We start from the raw sequence: 16,451 nt of genomic DNA on the forward strand, positions 1-16,451 counted from the left end.
TTCTCTAGAATATTTAATTCCCCAGTTTTATTTTTTTTAAATCCATTCAGCCACTGACAAACACAAGTTGTTTCTGTACCTTGTGAGCAGGACTACAGTAGGCGGGTGTCTTTACAACAATGACCGAAACTCCCTTGAGAAGAGCCCACAAGGAGTGGATAGATCCTGTGTCAGCTCTGGGTATGGTCTTCCTAACATGCACAAGGGCGTGGTGTACACGCTTATTATTAGTCCTGAGAGGGACCTCTAACAAGCACCTTTACTGGTTTTGTCTGTCTGCCTGCCTATCTACCTACCTACCTACCTATCATCTGTCTGTCTGTCTTTCACTTCCTGTATAGAGGAGTTCTGCCTGAATGTCTGTGTACCACATGTGTGCAATGTCTGAGAAGGCCAGAAGAGGGCATCCAAGTCCCTGAACCTGGAATTGGAGGTGGCTGGGAACTGATGTGTGGGTACTAAAGAGAATAGGAACTTCTGCAATAGCAATGATCCTAACTGTGGAGTCACCTCCAGCCCTGTCCTTACCTTTTCTAGAGGTCCCTATGGGGTGTGGGAAAGCCTCATGTGCCTCTTGGGTCATCTGTGTCTCTTCCAAAGCCTATTGTAAACTATTTCACCCACTGTGCTAGAAACACTGCTTACTGAGCTGGTAAGGACACAGAATGTGCAGGTCTGTAAAGCTCTGAGGGATACACCTACATGCTGGGCTGACGGTGGGCACACGGAAGTCTGTAACACAGCTTTCTTCCTTCTGGGTTTCCAAGGACACCACCACATACACACACACGCACACACACACTCACACACACCATCTCACACACACACAGTCACATACACACAGTCACACACACACTCACACACACACACACACACAAGCCACACTCACAGTTTCCTACTCACCCACCTTCAGGCCCATCCAATGCCTGCTTTAGGGCAGGAAGTTGTGGCCATAGCTGTCCTTCAGCATCTGGATCCTCCACCATCGTTCACACTGTATCATTAGGATCCTCCACCATTGCTCACACACTATATCATTAGGTACACAGAACAGAGACCCACCCCAGGACCTGACTTCAACAAAGGCCATCTCTTGCCTCACACAAGGCTCACAGCTTCTGAAATATCACCATGGTGCTAAAAATTAAAATCAAAAACAAAATGTGAGGTTTCTCCTGATCCCAGGGGGTTAGTATAAAAAGAGTCTCATCAGGCTGGAGAGATGGCTCAGCAGTTAAGACCACTCTTCCAGAGGTCCTGAGTTCAATTCCCAGCAACCACATGGTGGCTCACAACCATCTATGACATCTGGTGTCCTGGCTGTGCAGGCAGACCATTGGATATATGATACATACATCTTTAAAGGAAGGGGGAAGGGGTCCTCATCATCTCTCAAGTGCCTCTGCCTGACGACATCTCAGAGTAACTACTACAAGGCCAGGAAAAAAAATATTCTGATCCATGTTTGGGCTGTAGTTCACCATTCGCCATGATACTAACACATGTCCAAGAGCACAGAGACCACACTAGCTTCTGACACACAACATCATTAAAATTTTTCTCTCACCTTTAAGTCTCATTCTGAGGCCAAAGACACAATCCTGAAGCAGAAAGGAAAGACAGACACACTCCTGAAGCAGAAAGGAAAGACAGACACACTCCTGAAGCAGAAAGGAAAGACAGACACACTCCGGCAGCAGGTAAGGATGAGGAGCAGCAGGCACAGGACACATCAGGAGACGAGAAGCCAGGCTGCTCTGCACTACCATAGACAGCAAGGGAGACACTGGAGGGAGACGGCCCCCTCACACCAAGACTCTGGGTTTGGGGAACTTAGAACTTGAGGAAAATGGGATCAGACTGCCCACATGAGAAGCAGAGCTCCAGATAAACGGAGAATAAGACAGATAGTATGTATCCACTCTCAGGAACTATGGGCAAAGGGCCAAGAGCCCAGGAACTGAAATCACAGCAGAGACGATGACTGTGGCCCCAAAGACGTTCCCAGCACACACTGGACTGGGAAGGGCCCTAAAGATCAGCACCCATGGGATCGCTCACACGTGCTGTTTGGCACAACGGTGCCACTCCAGGGAGCACTATCCCTCAGTTGCTAGGCCAGAGGAAGATGTGCATGTGCTAGGTGCCCTGGGGAAAGAGACTGAGAAGTGAGAAGCACCAGACAGACATATTAGGAAGTTCAATGGCAGCAGCCCTGGGGCAGAGTTCCAGAAGGAGCCTGACAGAAAAGTAAGGTCCTCCAGGCAGAGACCTGTGGGCAATTCAGGGTCAGAGGTCAGTGGACAGTCACGAGCAGCAGAGAATCTGAAAACCCAACACCACCATATGCTGGCGAGGATGCGAGGAACTGGAGCCCACTGGCAGGAAGGAAGTGTAGCAACGCAGCAGATGGTGGCCCCAGGGCCCAACATCTCCAAGACCCAGTCACTCTCCAGGAGCAGTGAGCTCACATGACACCATGGCACGACAGAGTCCACCAAACTCTGAACTGCAGTAAGTCAGAGGCAGCCAGGACGCCGTTCTGCTGAGCCTGGGCTTGGCAATGCACACTGTTCTGATGCATTTTTTCCTGGGGGAAAGGGGTTTTGGGTCACAAACACTGTAAAGGTCAGGTTCACGCATCTGTCTGCTGAAGTCGACCTGCCTGCTTCTCTCTGGTATACCCGTCTGGCAGCCTCTGTGGAGACTTACACCTTTATGTAAAACAGACAATGTCGGTCTGGTAGGTCTCATTTAATTAGGTAAAGGTGTTACAAGCAAGCCAGAGGTCCCTAAGACACACCTGCCATGCAATCTTTGAACTTCAAAACCCCTCTTCATGTGCACACATGAAGAGTTCCATCACCAATTCCCTGGGGGTGTTGATAGAACAGAGGGACTAAAAACGTCCCTCTGCAAGGGGAAGACAATACAGGTGGCCCTGAGCCCTCACAGGGCCAGGAGACCAGGGAGTGACTGGCTGGTTTAGGATGAGGAAACAACAGATTATAGCTACCTGGGCTCAACAGCACCAAAGCAGCATCTCAATTGTCTTCCTCATCAAAGAAGACCGCCTCTCTGAGCTGGGACCACCACTGCCTGCCAGGTTACTCATGTGCAACCTTCTGGTAAATTCAGAATGTACCTGGCTTTAAGGAGACTGTGAACTAAGCATAGGGACCAGATTAGAGCACAGGGAAGGATGTGGAGGGAATCCTGCCTTCACACACCTCAGCTTCTCCTTGCCTCTTGCTCACTTTCCCCCCTTTCTGACTCAAGGGAAGCCTCCAGGATAAAATGTTGTGATTATGCTGGCCACAAGTACAAGTAAGGGTGGGGGTCCTGCTTTCTGCATGTTCAGGCACAGCTGGCTATTCCAAGGGTAGGGCACAGCGCAGAACACCTGCCTAATGATTGCTTGGCTTCTCATTTGTGTGCGTTTATAATAACATAAACGACACTCTAGGCTTTTTACCTCAATAATCAAGAAAACACAGTGAACAGCACAGTACTCCTCATCTGCACTCTTGGAGAAGGCAGCTCTTCTAGCCCTTGCTCATGATGACTCCGGGAAACTTATGCTGTCCCAGCAGCAAAGGAACAGAAGGCTCAGCATGTGCTAAGGAAGGGCAGTGTCTGGACAGCACAGGACGGAGACTGCAAACGTTCTACCAAGTGCCTGGGCTCCCGAGCCTCACTGCACCGCCTTTACGCAAGTATGTCCACCAGGCCTCTCTGAAACCTCATTTCCACTGCCCAGGGCACCTATTAAGAGTGAGGATTGCATGTCTGACAGACAGACAGCTCTACCTAGGCTTATTCTCTAGAATGGTCACCAGAAACTAACAGCAGTACACACCTTTTTGAGACGGGAAGAGGGTCTGGAGTGAAGGGAGCGATCGCTGTGCATTTCCCAAACATCAGAACTCCAAAACAGTGTCAGTGAATAGCATACCTAACCACAGGTTCAAGCCACTCACTGCAGGCAAAGTACTGGTCTACAGGGATAGTCAATGCAGTGAGCAGCACCAACCTGTCCCCAAGTCCATGCAGGTGCAGAATCTGTCTGTCACTGCTGACCACGAAGCCAGGAGGAAAGGGAAGCAAAGGAAGCCGACAGCCTGACTATGACACGCAGACGCACGTCTTATGTCATAACCCTTCCTACAGGTCAACTTTAGCTCAAGGTCGTCCAATCACCCATGTGTGAAAAGTATGGGAAGGGTGACAGGGCTTGGCAGACCACGGCAGAACTCACAGAACACCAGAGAGGGGCACTCCCAGGGGGAAGAGGCCACTGCTTCATTTCCATCACTTAGATGGGAAATGCTGTACCTTAAACTTCTGAAATCTCACTGTTTCTCCAGTGACACTCAAGTTCATTTCGTGCGAGCACAGGAGACTGCTGCCAACCATGAAGATAAGCCCCCGTACCTGCACCAGACACTGCCCTAACTCCACCAAACAAAGGAGGGACCAGGCTTGGTAGACACACAGCCTGGACAACCCTCATGACTGAGGGTCCTGTGAGTCCCACCGTGAGGGGCAGGCACCACACAAAGACTGAGGCTTGGACTGGGGTGTGTTAAGACTGAGGGCAAACCCTCTCACTTGTACATCCATACTGAGGGCTGTGTCCTCTCACAGGGGAGAACAGAGAGGACACAGTCATTGCCCCGGTGCTTCTGGACCACTGGGGGCCTGGAGACGGATGATCCCTGGGCCCTAATACATGCAAAGTATAGACCAGAGACAAATACAGAAATCTAAGTACAAGCCAATCATTATTCTCAAGACCTCAGAGCCTCTTCTGCAGACAGGAGTCACTTTCCTGGGCCTCACTATTAAGAAGAAAATGGCTAATTTTACACATACAATTAAGAGAAACCAGAACAAGAAACTCTTCAGCAGAACTTATCCCCAGCATGCCATGGTCCTGGCTCATACAGGCTGTATGTTCACAGGGCCTGACCTAAACTATGTCTGAGGATAACAAGACCTGTCCACAAGTTTAGTCACTAGAAGTGCCTTAGCACTGTAAGGCCACAGTGCTTTGAAGACAGAGCTTAGCACTATGGGGACATGGTGCTATGGGGACTGGACACAGTGGCAAAGCAACAGACACAGACAGCACAACCCAGGGGTCAACTAAGGAAGCCACCAATTGTCAGGATACTGGCAGCTGTTTCCTGTTACAGACACCAAGCATCTTGATAAGGTGGGCCTCAGCCTTCCATCCGGCACACATAACTCTGACCACACCAGGCTCCCTAAGAAAACTGAGCACCTCACACAAGTCAACCAAGACACAAGCCTAAGCCTGAGAAGACGTGCACCCCTCGTGGGAGCACTGGGAGCTCTTGTGGCGAGGCAGCCAGCCATCACCGGGGGAAGAGCACACAGGCCTAGTTCCCGCCCTCCTCACTCGCCTGAGTGGCCTGACACCTCAGTGCTGCAGTGGGCCTCACAGTCGGCAAGGCATCGACACAGCACACACTCAGCAGACTTACATTTCCAGAACAGGCTCCCTTACCTTTCCCAGGACTAAGATTCTGGTCTATAAAGACCTTTAGTTCTCCGTTGGCTTCAATTAGACTGGCCTGCAGAGAGCAACAACAACAACAGTAAATACAACATCTCAAGAGCCACACAGCCAAAGTTGTTAAACACCGGCTAAACTAAGCATAGGGCGGGCAGAGCTGCCACTGCTCGGCAGCAGGAGCCCCAACGCTGCCCTGCTCCCAGTGGCCACCATGGCTGGGAACAGCATGACCTGCAAATCCAGTTATAAAAAGCCAGGACTTTGATGGCAGAGGGAAATGGTCACCAGGTGATCTGTGAGAGACAGCACATATCTGATAGAGTGGAGTCAACAGGAAGCAATCTTACCAGACCGTCCCTCTCACCTCTCCAGGGAACCATGACAACCTTTATTCCCAACAGGCCTCTCCCAGGGGAAGAAGCCAAGGTAAACTGTTCGTGACTTCTAACCTCTAACCTCGAGAGGTCAGGAAGTGACAATGGAGCCTACATTCTCATCCAAATGCTCTTCCACAAAAGAAAAAGCTGGTGACAGAGGGAGGGAGGGGACAGTGGCCAAGAAAAGCCCTGCAGGAGGGAGCCCAGTCTCCTCCAGAACAGGGAAGTGAGCTGTCCTAGGAAGTCACAAGGTAACAGTTACAGCTGAGCACCAGGATGCTAAGAGCAAGTACAGTGATCTATATGGCCAGGTAGGTGAGGACGAGGGGTTAAAGGCGGGTTAGCAAAGTTGGGAGCTAAGTAAATCCAGACACGTAAACCCGCGTTTAAAGCTAGGAATTAAGATAACACCAGGAAGACCAAAGATACCGATGTCGGGTGGGTAAAGCCGGTGGGCAGGGCCAGGAACTTAATGCAAGAAACGAGCAGGGATGAGACCTGGTGACAGCATGAGCCCAGTGGGTAAAACTGTGTGAGGTAAGCTAAGTGGAGAAGAAGCCAATGTAGGCTGATGGGGAACAGCCCCCAGTCCAAAGCTAACAGGCCTGCACTGCAGTGGGAGAGAAGCTGCTTCCAGCCATGCTTAAGGCTCCAGGCTCCAACACCAGCACTACCACAATGAAAAAGCAAATGCTTAAACATGACTCTAGGTACAAGGGCCAAATTGGGAGGACCAGGTTGGGACGGCCAGTAGAATAAGTCCAGGAGATTAGAAACACAGCAGGCAGGGAAGGTCCCCTAGCCCAGAGCAAACAGAAGATTAGGAGGTTAAAACCCACTGATGGGCATGAGAAGTTACAGCAGGATGGGTGAGACCTGCGGGCGTAATGGCAGGAGAATGAGGCCTTGTCTGTAGGTCCACAGCCAAGAGCCAGGAAAGAAGAGTGGCCGGCAGGCTCAGATGACTACAGTTGATGAGTCAAACCAAGGAAATGCAGGAGAGGCTGAGGCCACAGAGGTTAGGGCCAGGTGGGCACAGCCAGGTGGGTAAACCAGGATGTTAAAGCTGAGCGGAAAAGGCCAACAGATGTTCTGAAGCCGAAAGCCAAAGCCAGCCGCATTAGGGAGGCTAAACAGAGGCAGGCTGGGGCTAACACCAGGTGGGCCAGGCCAGGAGGAAGAGAATTGCTAGGAGGCAAAGGCCAAGCCCCCAGGGCCAGTGAGTAAAGCATGCTGAATACCAGGTCAGCCCAGGTAGATGCAGCCTGGAGATTTGGAACAGGTCTAGTGACCCTGAGTCCCAGTTTTAGCAATTATAGCTCAAAGCAGTGTTCATTTCCCAGGCTCCCTCAGCACCATAGGCTTAGGAGGGGGTGGGGCTCCTGGTACAGTCACAACACACCATTACTTCTATATCTACCTCCATGTGTCACAGTGGGCTGGATCTGAACAAGTAGGAGGCTCACCCCCATACTGGACAAGCAGGTGCGTGGCGTTACCCGGCTTCATCATCCTGTCACCCACTGACTACCGCCCAACTCCCCACACATGGCTTTTATGTTCTACAGGAGAGCTGCATTCAGGTATCCTTCCTGACCACCCATATGGGACAGGGCAGAGCATACTGGGGCGGGCCTGGGAGAGCAGCAGCATCTGCTGTCACCGGCAGAAAAGACAAGTGTGGACAGTATAGGCTGAATCACCTCTGTTGTCCATTAGAGTCTACCTCAGTGGAACTCAGGTCCACCACACAGGAGTCCTACCCAGGAACGCAGCAGCTAAGAGACAACCCAGTGCAGGGATTTAGCACCACCATGTCTGTGTCTGTAAGTTTCATTAGGTTAACACTCACAGAACCAAGGTTGTTGGGTTTTTTAAAAGACTGATTGATTGATTTATTATATACGAGTACCCTGTCGCTATCTTCAGACACACCAGAAGTGGCATGGGATCCCATTACAGATGGTTGTGAGCCACCATGTGGTTGCTGGGAATTGAACTCAGGACCTCTGAAAAAGCAGTCAGTGCTCTTAACCATTGAGCCATCTCTCCAGCCCCAGAACCGAGCTTGACATCTACCACGATACTGATCACCTCTCTGAGGTAGATGTAGGCAGGGCAGACAGGCTACCCAGGAAGTTCCTCAGCTATGCTATGCTCCTCTTCCCTCAAAGGTCACCTCAGGCTTGACTGGAACGCACCATCCCATCTCAGCTGTGGGTGCTGCTTCACTGCAGCTTGACATCTAGAGACTCAGATGGTCTGCTTAACCATTCACCTGAGCCCAACAGGGTCGGTCCTCCAAATCAGCCTTGCTTCCTGAAACAGGCCTTATAGAGCTCACTGGCCAGGAATAGCCAGCAGGACCTGTGCTGGGTCAGCTATGTAGCGAACAGGCAGACTTTCTCCACAAGTCTCAATTTGGTGCCATCAAGCTCAAAGGTAATCATGAAACTGTGGTCCAAGAGAAAGCAGTGAGGCAGAGGACTGCCAAACTTAAAGTCTGTCCCCCCAGCAATCCATCCATGTCTGCAACAAGAGTAACTGTATCCCCCAAATCCCAAGTAAGCCCCCTGCCCCCATGATGCCCTGCCTTTCTGTCACTTGGCTCAGAAAGCTGCCATGTGTACCTGTACCCCACAGGGTCCCCTGGGTCGCTCCCTGGAGGGGCTACCCTTCACTACAGTGAGTTCAACGCCCCTGACTACTTTTCAGTACCTGCCAGTTGTACCTCCCAGCATGACAAACAAAAGTATCTCCAGATTGCAAAACTGCCCTCGGTTGAGAACCACGGGCTTTTGGGTACGATTTCATGACACTGCTTCGCGCCGAGCTGCTTTCCAGAGCCAGCAGTAAATACACAGCTTTATTCTCAGCTCCTTTTTCAAGTAGGGGCCTGAGATCAGTAGATAAAATCTGACCCAAAAGACACACCAGAAGGCTCCTGGAGCCAGCTAAGGCCCACCGCAGCTTGTCCCAATGTTCCACGGGCAGAGGCCACTCTTTCCTAACACACGGGTGTCAACATCAAAAAGGAAATGCAAGCTCTCCTGTCCATAAAGGAAACTAGAAAACAAAGCCACCGTGGGCTCTCTTCATAGAGATCTGAAGGCCAGCAACAGTCTGTCTAGCAGACACTAGAGACCAGTAACCTTCTTGTAGAGAGCTGACCATGCCAGAAAGCTTGCTATGTCTAAGGCAGGACCCCAGACCACAGTGTACAGTGGAGCACAACCTCCTAGAAGAATCTGCCACAGCCTAAATGTCCGCCTCCCACATCCACGTGTTGAATGCAGTCTTCAAGTAGAGAGCTAGGACATTTAGGACATCGTGAAGCTGAGGGACAGAGCCTTGTGATAAGATAAGGGTCCTACAAGAGGCACCCAGAGAGCTGCTGCCCTTTCACCACAAGAAACTACTCCCTTGGAGCCTCCCTTTTTCTCAATTTTCCTTAATAAATCTACCTTCAATGTACTTTTTTAAAAAAGGGCAGCAGTAAGCCATTGCTAAACACCAAATCTGCCTTTGATCTTGGGTTTGCAAGTAGATTTCATTACATCTTTATTACAGCAGCTCAAATGGACTGGGACAGATGTCTCCCATCCTCCTCGCCTGACTGGACTGAACTCTATAGCACAGGCAGCTGAAATGCTAGTGCGACCTTTGCAGTCAGCATGTTCTCTCTGGGAAGCGGGCAGCCTGGTCACAAGAATGTGTGAGCAGCCTGTGGCGGACAGGGGAGAGTCCTGTCTCAGAAGTCGATGAGACTCCAGGCAGCTTCAAATCTGTCAGTGCTCAATCACAACACTCAATCCTGACCTACAGAGGCACAAGGCCATAGATGAACGGACACTGGCACTTTAAGCCACTTGCTTGTGAGGATGTCTATCTTACAGCACCAGGTGACTAAAGCAACCATATCTGGAAAGGACCTGAACAGGTCTAGGCTTGCATAGGGAGGACACTGCACACCATAGCTCTGGGATTCTATGACCAGAATGCATGGTCCTACTCGTGTGCATACACTCCAGCTGCTGGATCCACCCTGCCCGGAGGTGCTTACGAAGAACAGTGAGGCAAACAGACCGACCACGGCAATGACAACAAGACAGCAGAGAGCAGAAAACATCCTTAGCCTTCCCTGGAACAGAAAGTCACGGATGCAGGTTCCACTCAGTAGGTGAACTATGACACTGCCACACAGCACAACAGCAAGAGTGGTTGCCATGCGAGACAGACCCTTCTGTGCTTGTCATTCCTGACTCCAGGGGGAAGACCTGCTGCAGCTCCCCTCCCCTCAAACTAGGGCCACAGCAGAGCACTGAGAGGCCAGATGCTACTGTGATGGAATGTGGCAGAAAACAGCAGTGAGCACCAACCACATACTCTAGAGGTCACAGCATTTCCAGGGTCACCCCAGGTACACCCAGGGCTATATAGTGGCACCCAGTCGGTGGCAACATGACTCACAAGGTCCTCAGCACCTCTCCACCCCTCTGCCCCCTCTCTCAGTGCATCAGACATCCAAGCAATTACACTGGTCTTTGCTCTCCCATAGTACCTTTAAGCTAGAGCCCAGCCAACTTCCAGGGAGAGAACATTAACCTTTCTTTAAAAACACACCCACTGACACTGGCTGTCTCTTCTGTCCCGCTCTAGGCAGGCCTGTAGTACAAACAGCAGCAGACAATGACCACGATGACCATAGCCACCCCTTCCAGAAGTCAACGATGGACGGCCAACTCACCAACAGCAATTACCAGACCTACACGTTACTCTGTTCATTTACCAAATGCTGCTGGTGCTTGCCAGTAGCCAGCTTTCACAAACAGGACAGCCCAGAGTGCTCGCCAGTGACTGTAACCACAGCCCTGCAGTTGTGCAGAGCAGATGCAAACTGAAAGCAGAGATGCCCTGGGCTACTGCTGCCCCCAGCCACAGCCCAGGGCTCATCTGAGGGGACTCTCCCCAGGAGTGCACAGACCTGCACACCATGGCCAGAGGGTGCTCTTCAGGAGCAGCTTCCCCCAACACCCACACTCCAGCAACCGGGTACGCAGCACTGGTGGCCATCGTCCTCTTAGAGAGTGATGCCTTATTACCCTCTTAATGCACTGTTAACCTGAAAGACATCCCCCCACAGCAACGGACAGTGTGATTCCTGAAACCATACTCTGGTATTTTCCTAACTCCCACAATGCTGGACAACAGGCCTGCCTAGCTGGAACTGTGCAGCCCTGAGGTACCTGAGTAGAGCCTGACACAGGCTCTATCTGGAAAGCCAGCCTTCTAGGAGCCACTGTCACCTCTGGAGGTCACCTGTGCCTGTGCATGGGCTGACCCACCAACTGCCTTCTGACGAACATGTCTAGCAGAAGAGAGTTCTGAGTTCACTGCACCCACACATCTGTCTGTCTGTCCTGTTCTCCTGACGAGTTGCCTGAGCCAATGCCTTTGAAACTAAGGGTATCCTTCCTCCAGTCAGAAAACAGAACCCCCCACCAGGACAATGAGTCTTTCTAGAGGCTCAGGCCACCCTACGCCAGCCAAAATTCTCCTTTGGACAAACCAACCCCTAGCTCCAAACCTACGGAGCGAAGGAGCTGTAGATTCTGGATAACCATGGGGCCCAGCCTTCTGAGCCATCTAGGTCTTCACCAGGTCTGTGCCAGAGCTGCGGGCCACAGCACGAAGGCACCACACGTGGAGCAACATCACAAACATGCTCCCCGTGGAAAACAGCGAGGACGAGGACAAAGAGGCTGTGCAAGAGCATCCATGCTGAGGTCAACAGGAAGGGAGCTGAGGGGATCCCCAACTCAAAGACTCAAATGGAACTGAGGCCCCAAGGCCTCAAAGATGCTGTCCTGAGTTGGAACTCCCCAAACTAGGCCTTGCAGACACCTGAAAGTGTATGAAAAAGTTCTGCTCTCAGGACCCTGACACCTCACTCAGGAAAGCGTGAAGCCATGCCCTCTGCAAGTGCCAAACAGACGATGACTCAAGGGTGAAGGCAGAAACAGCATTTGAAAATGGCAGAAAACTGGTCAAATAAATATTTCTTACTAAAAGAGGCATGTAGGGGTTGGGGATTTAGCTCAGTGGTAGAGCGCTTGCCTAGGAAGCGCAAGGCCCTGGGTTTGGTCCCCAGCTCCGAAAAAAAAAAAAGAACCAAAACAAAAAAAAAAAACAAAAAAAAAAAAAGAGGCATGTAAATGCTTGCCCAACTCATGCAAAAGCCCCCGAGTTCAGTCCCCAGAATCACAAAAAGAACCATTAAAAAAACATAGAAGCCAGGCACGATGGCATATACCTAAAGTCCTAGCTATACCAGAAGTGGTAGGATGATTGAGGCCAGGAGTTCAAGGCCAGCCTGGGCAACCTGAAAGATCTCAAAGACGAAATGGAGAGAGAAAGAGGGCTCTGATCCATGTCAGACATTAACCACTCCAACTCCTTCATCGGAAAGGACATGTGATTAGGCACCTAATGAAGGCCAACCTGAAGACCTCCAGGAAAAGATGACATATCCAAGTGACTAACTAGCTTCCACAAGTTTCCACAACGTTTGCCATGCACGCCTGATGACTGAATTCCCAGATCCCACTGAGGTAGGCACAGGAAGACCCTGACGGCCAGCCAAGTCTACAGCTAGTCAGTAAACTCCAGGTAAAATGAAAGGCTATCTCGGGGTTGGGGATTTAGCTCAGTGGTAGAGCGCTTGCCTAGCAAGAGCAAGGCCCTGGGTTCGGTCCCCAGCTCTGAAAAAAAGAAAAGGAAATAAAAAAAAAAAAAAAAAAAAAAAAAAAGAAAGGCTATCTCATAAGGTGCTAGGCCAGGTACAGTCATACAGGCTTTTAACCCCAGCACTCAAGAGGCAGAGACAGGCTGATCTCTGAGTTCAAGGCTAGCCTAGTTTACACAGCAAGTTCCAACTCGGCATAGTGAGATTCTGTCTGGAAAAAAAGGTAAGAATGATAGAAGCAGACATCCAGCCTCTACACAGGTGTGACAGATGCATGCATGTACGCACGTGTACACACACACACACACACACACACACACACACACACACGTTATTAGAGCCAGTGGTGACAGTACACACTAGTAATCTTGGCGTCAGGAAGGCTGATGCAGGGGAATCCTTAGCTCGAAAACCAAACCAAATAAATAAATAAATAAATTAAATAAAGAATACCAACCACCTGCTCCTATTTGCTGACAGGAAAAGGCCTAGGGCAAAATCCTGACTAGAACATCAAGAAACAGTGTGAGTGCACTGGCGTAAGACCTCGCTGCACGTGGACACATCCAAACACCTCTGAGGGCTGTCACATGTGTGCCTGTGGAAGGGCCAGAGAGAAGGCTCGGGTAAACACCTACTAAGCCTGCACTTGGTTCCTAGCACCCACACGGCAGATCGCAACCACCTACGGCTCTGGCTGAGAGACAGCCAGTGCCCTCTTCTGGCCCACACAGGTACCAGGCACATAATGGTGCACTTGTATACACGCAGGAAAAACATCCATACACATAAAATGTCACAAATCTTTACCCAAAGATTGTATAGTCTTTATGAAAAACAAAACAAAACAAACAACAACAACAAAAGATCACGCACGGTATCCCATAGCAACCTGGGGAATGATCCCAGATGCCCACTACTGGCCTTTCTGATTCCTTCAGTACCACTTGAATCCTGATTAACTGGATGAAGCAATCGATGTATTTCTCTTCCCAGCATCAAGATCTGGTGGGGTTTGGATACATGAAGAAGAAGCTAAGCCATCCAAGATTACCAGAGGGTCCATGGAGCAGAGGCTCCCTTCCTAGAGAGCAGGCAGAAATGTTCAGCTGGGGGACAGGTTTAGAGAGAGCAAGTTAGCATGTCCAGAGTAGAACAGGTCTGAAAGCCATGGCCCAGGCTGAGAGAGCTCTGAAGAATCGACCAGGGCAGCTCCCACCTCCAATGGGCAGCAAGAATCCATGTCCTCAGGGAGAATCTAAAACCTTTATTAAAACTATCTGATGGCTGGGAAATAAACTCGAATATTAATAAGATGTGAACTTCCTACAGTCTGGAGAAGGGAGAGGAATGGGCTAGCATACCAAGAGCCGGCAAAGCAGAAGACCCACATGAATTCTAACTAAACAAGGTTAAGATGCAGAAGGCGCCAGGATCAGGAGGAATTACGAGCACTGTGTAAGGAAGAGCCCTTCAGTAGTCAGAGCTCTTGACCAGCATGGTGAGGCCCTCGTCTCCACTCCCAGTACTACCAAAACAGAGTAGAGGGGTGTTCAAACAGTCATGCATCCCCCACACAAGCATGTCTCTGCCATCTTCTCCTCCCAGGCACAAACACTAAGCCAGACAGGCAGACCCAGTCAGCTTCTTTGACAGGAACGACCCCCGTCAGCCCTGTGAGTACTCACCTAGAAAACAACAGTGTTGACACGTCCTTCCTCCCAGAGGCCCCCCAACCCCAATGACCTTCAATTCTGCTGCTACACATATAGCTGGGTTCAGGGCTCTCTCCCAGCCTCAGCCCTTGTCTCCAAGGTTATGTGCATGCAGGGTGACTACTACAGATTTAGTATTCCTAGATCCAGCTAGGCCAAGGATCTGCCACAGCCTCAAATCCTACCAACTTCCTACAGGAACCTAACTCCTGCGAAGACACTCAAACGATACTTCTCGTTACACAACAGACCCAAACGCACAGTGACCTGGAAGAGCTGCCAGGTAGCTAACTGTCCAGGTTCTCTAAGTCTCACTTCCCAGTGTCACAGGGCAGCTTTGGGAAGGAGAATGAAGTACAGCGGTGGACGGCTAGGGCACAGAAAGCAATTACCACAGGAATAGTTAGGGCAGGAAGCGGCTGGCCCACAGCACAGAACTTCAGCTGCCTTAGTCCCTGCCACTTTCCTAAACCTCCCTGCACTGCACTCTGAAAGCCGTACCCTCCAAAGAAATTTAACAGCACTGACCTCAGTTTCCTATCCAAGAGCAGCTCCTGAGTTTAGTCCTCCACCTGCCTTCCTCCTCAGCTGTGAATGTGCACAGGGGACCACACCAGGCACCAAATGGAGGGAGCCCACCAAGCTGTACACAGCAATACTCAGGCTACCTAGGTGATGCCAGGCAGATGCCTGTCTTCCAGCCACAGGTGAGGTAGGAGCAAGACTGCTGGAAGATGTTCTAAAGCAAGAAATCATTTTTCAATGAACGGACTGACCCAAAGCATACCAGGCCAGAGACGTACTCAGCCACCAAGACACACGCAGAGGCTGAAGACCAACCCCCAGCTTCTCCCCTTCTGTCTTCTTCCACATATAGGACTGCGGGGTTAAAGCAAGAGAGGCAACCTTAGATATCTTAACTTAAGTCCCAAGGGTTAGAGCACACACTCAGTGCACGCAAGGCCCTGGTTTCAACATCCAACACCTACAAAACAAAACAAGCCCCCCACCTCCACAACATGCACACCCCACACCGGGAGCGGAACCTACGGCCTTTTTCTAAAAGGCAAAGCAAACAAGAGTCTATTATTTATGGGCTCAGCAGCTGAAATGGTCTGATACGCCACCATCCTGAATCATGTGCAGCCACTAACACAGACCTGGACCTTAGAAAGCCCTAAAATGATTTTAGATGAGAATGTTGCACACCACAGGCATGCGTGGTGCTCGTGGAGGTCAGAAGAGGCTGCCAGATCCCTGGACCTGGAATTAAGGATGGCAGTGAGCTACCATGTGGGTGCTGTGACTCAAACCTCAGTCCTCTGCAGGAGCAGCATATGCTCCTAACCACTGAGCCACCTCTCCAGCTCCAGCCTCAGAAAATCATGATGGCCATGATAAAGCAGTATAGCCCGGCATCACGAGTGACAACAGCCTGTGATCCCAGGACTCGGAGGGCGAAACATAAGGACCATTCAAGGCCAGATAGAGTACAGACTGAACTCGAGGACAGGAAGGGCAATCTACACAGACTGTCTCAAGCAGAAGTACAAAGAAGGCTGGCAGTGTAGCTCGGTGACAGAACCTAGCAAAGGCAGAGCACCAGGCTCGGCCTCCAGTGCTGTGACAACACAAAGGAAAACCCTTCCCGCAAATCACCCGTTTCTGATGCTCAAGTTCAGGGTAGACCCTCGGAGGGTGAAGGTGCTGGTCACCAAGCCCATGAGCAGACTTCAGCTTCTAGGACCCACATGGTTGGACAAAGATCTACTTTCTGAAAGCTGCCCTCTGACCTCTAGATGACAGGGCGTCTGCACATGTGTGCAGGCAAGCAAACATGGGTAACATTTTAAAAAACGTTTTAAAGGTATGTTCTTGCACATTTATAAACAGATGCAAAAGTGGGAGACCAAGGGAAAACGCGAGGAAATTTTCATTTCTAAATTCTACGTTTGTTTGAGACAACAGTCCTGCTTTGTAGCTCTAACTGACCTGGAACTCCCCATGTACAAGATGCAATTTATTATTTCACAGATTGGGTTAAGCAAGTTCCGTGACTTTTAAAGCAGTGT

General features: G+C 50.5%; 1 protein-coding gene across 10 annotated transcripts in view; it reads right to left on the reverse strand.

The window, feature by feature from the left end:
• The window catches only part of Tfdp1 (transcription factor Dp-1), a 38,819-nt gene that overhangs the window by 16,175 nt on the left and 6,193 nt on the right, over positions 1-16,451 (reverse strand). For 6 of the 10 annotated variants that reach the window (NM_001436577.1, NM_001436576.1, NM_001436580.1 and 3 more), the window contains exon 3: positions 5,534-5,600. The exons of the other annotated variants lie outside the window; for them this stretch is intronic. In NM_001436577.1, the coding sequence (NP_001423506.1) occupies positions 5,534-5,600 (67 nt within the window). The remainder of the gene's footprint in view (positions 1-5,533; positions 5,601-16,451) is intronic. 10 annotated transcript variants of the gene reach the window in all.

Source organism: Rattus norvegicus, chromosome 16 (assembly GCF_021556685.1).
Source record: "Rattus norvegicus strain SHRSP/BbbUtx chromosome 16, alternate assembly SHRSP_T2T, whole genome shotgun sequence".
Taxonomy (NCBI): domain Eukaryota; kingdom Metazoa; phylum Chordata; class Mammalia; order Rodentia; family Muridae; genus Rattus; species Rattus norvegicus.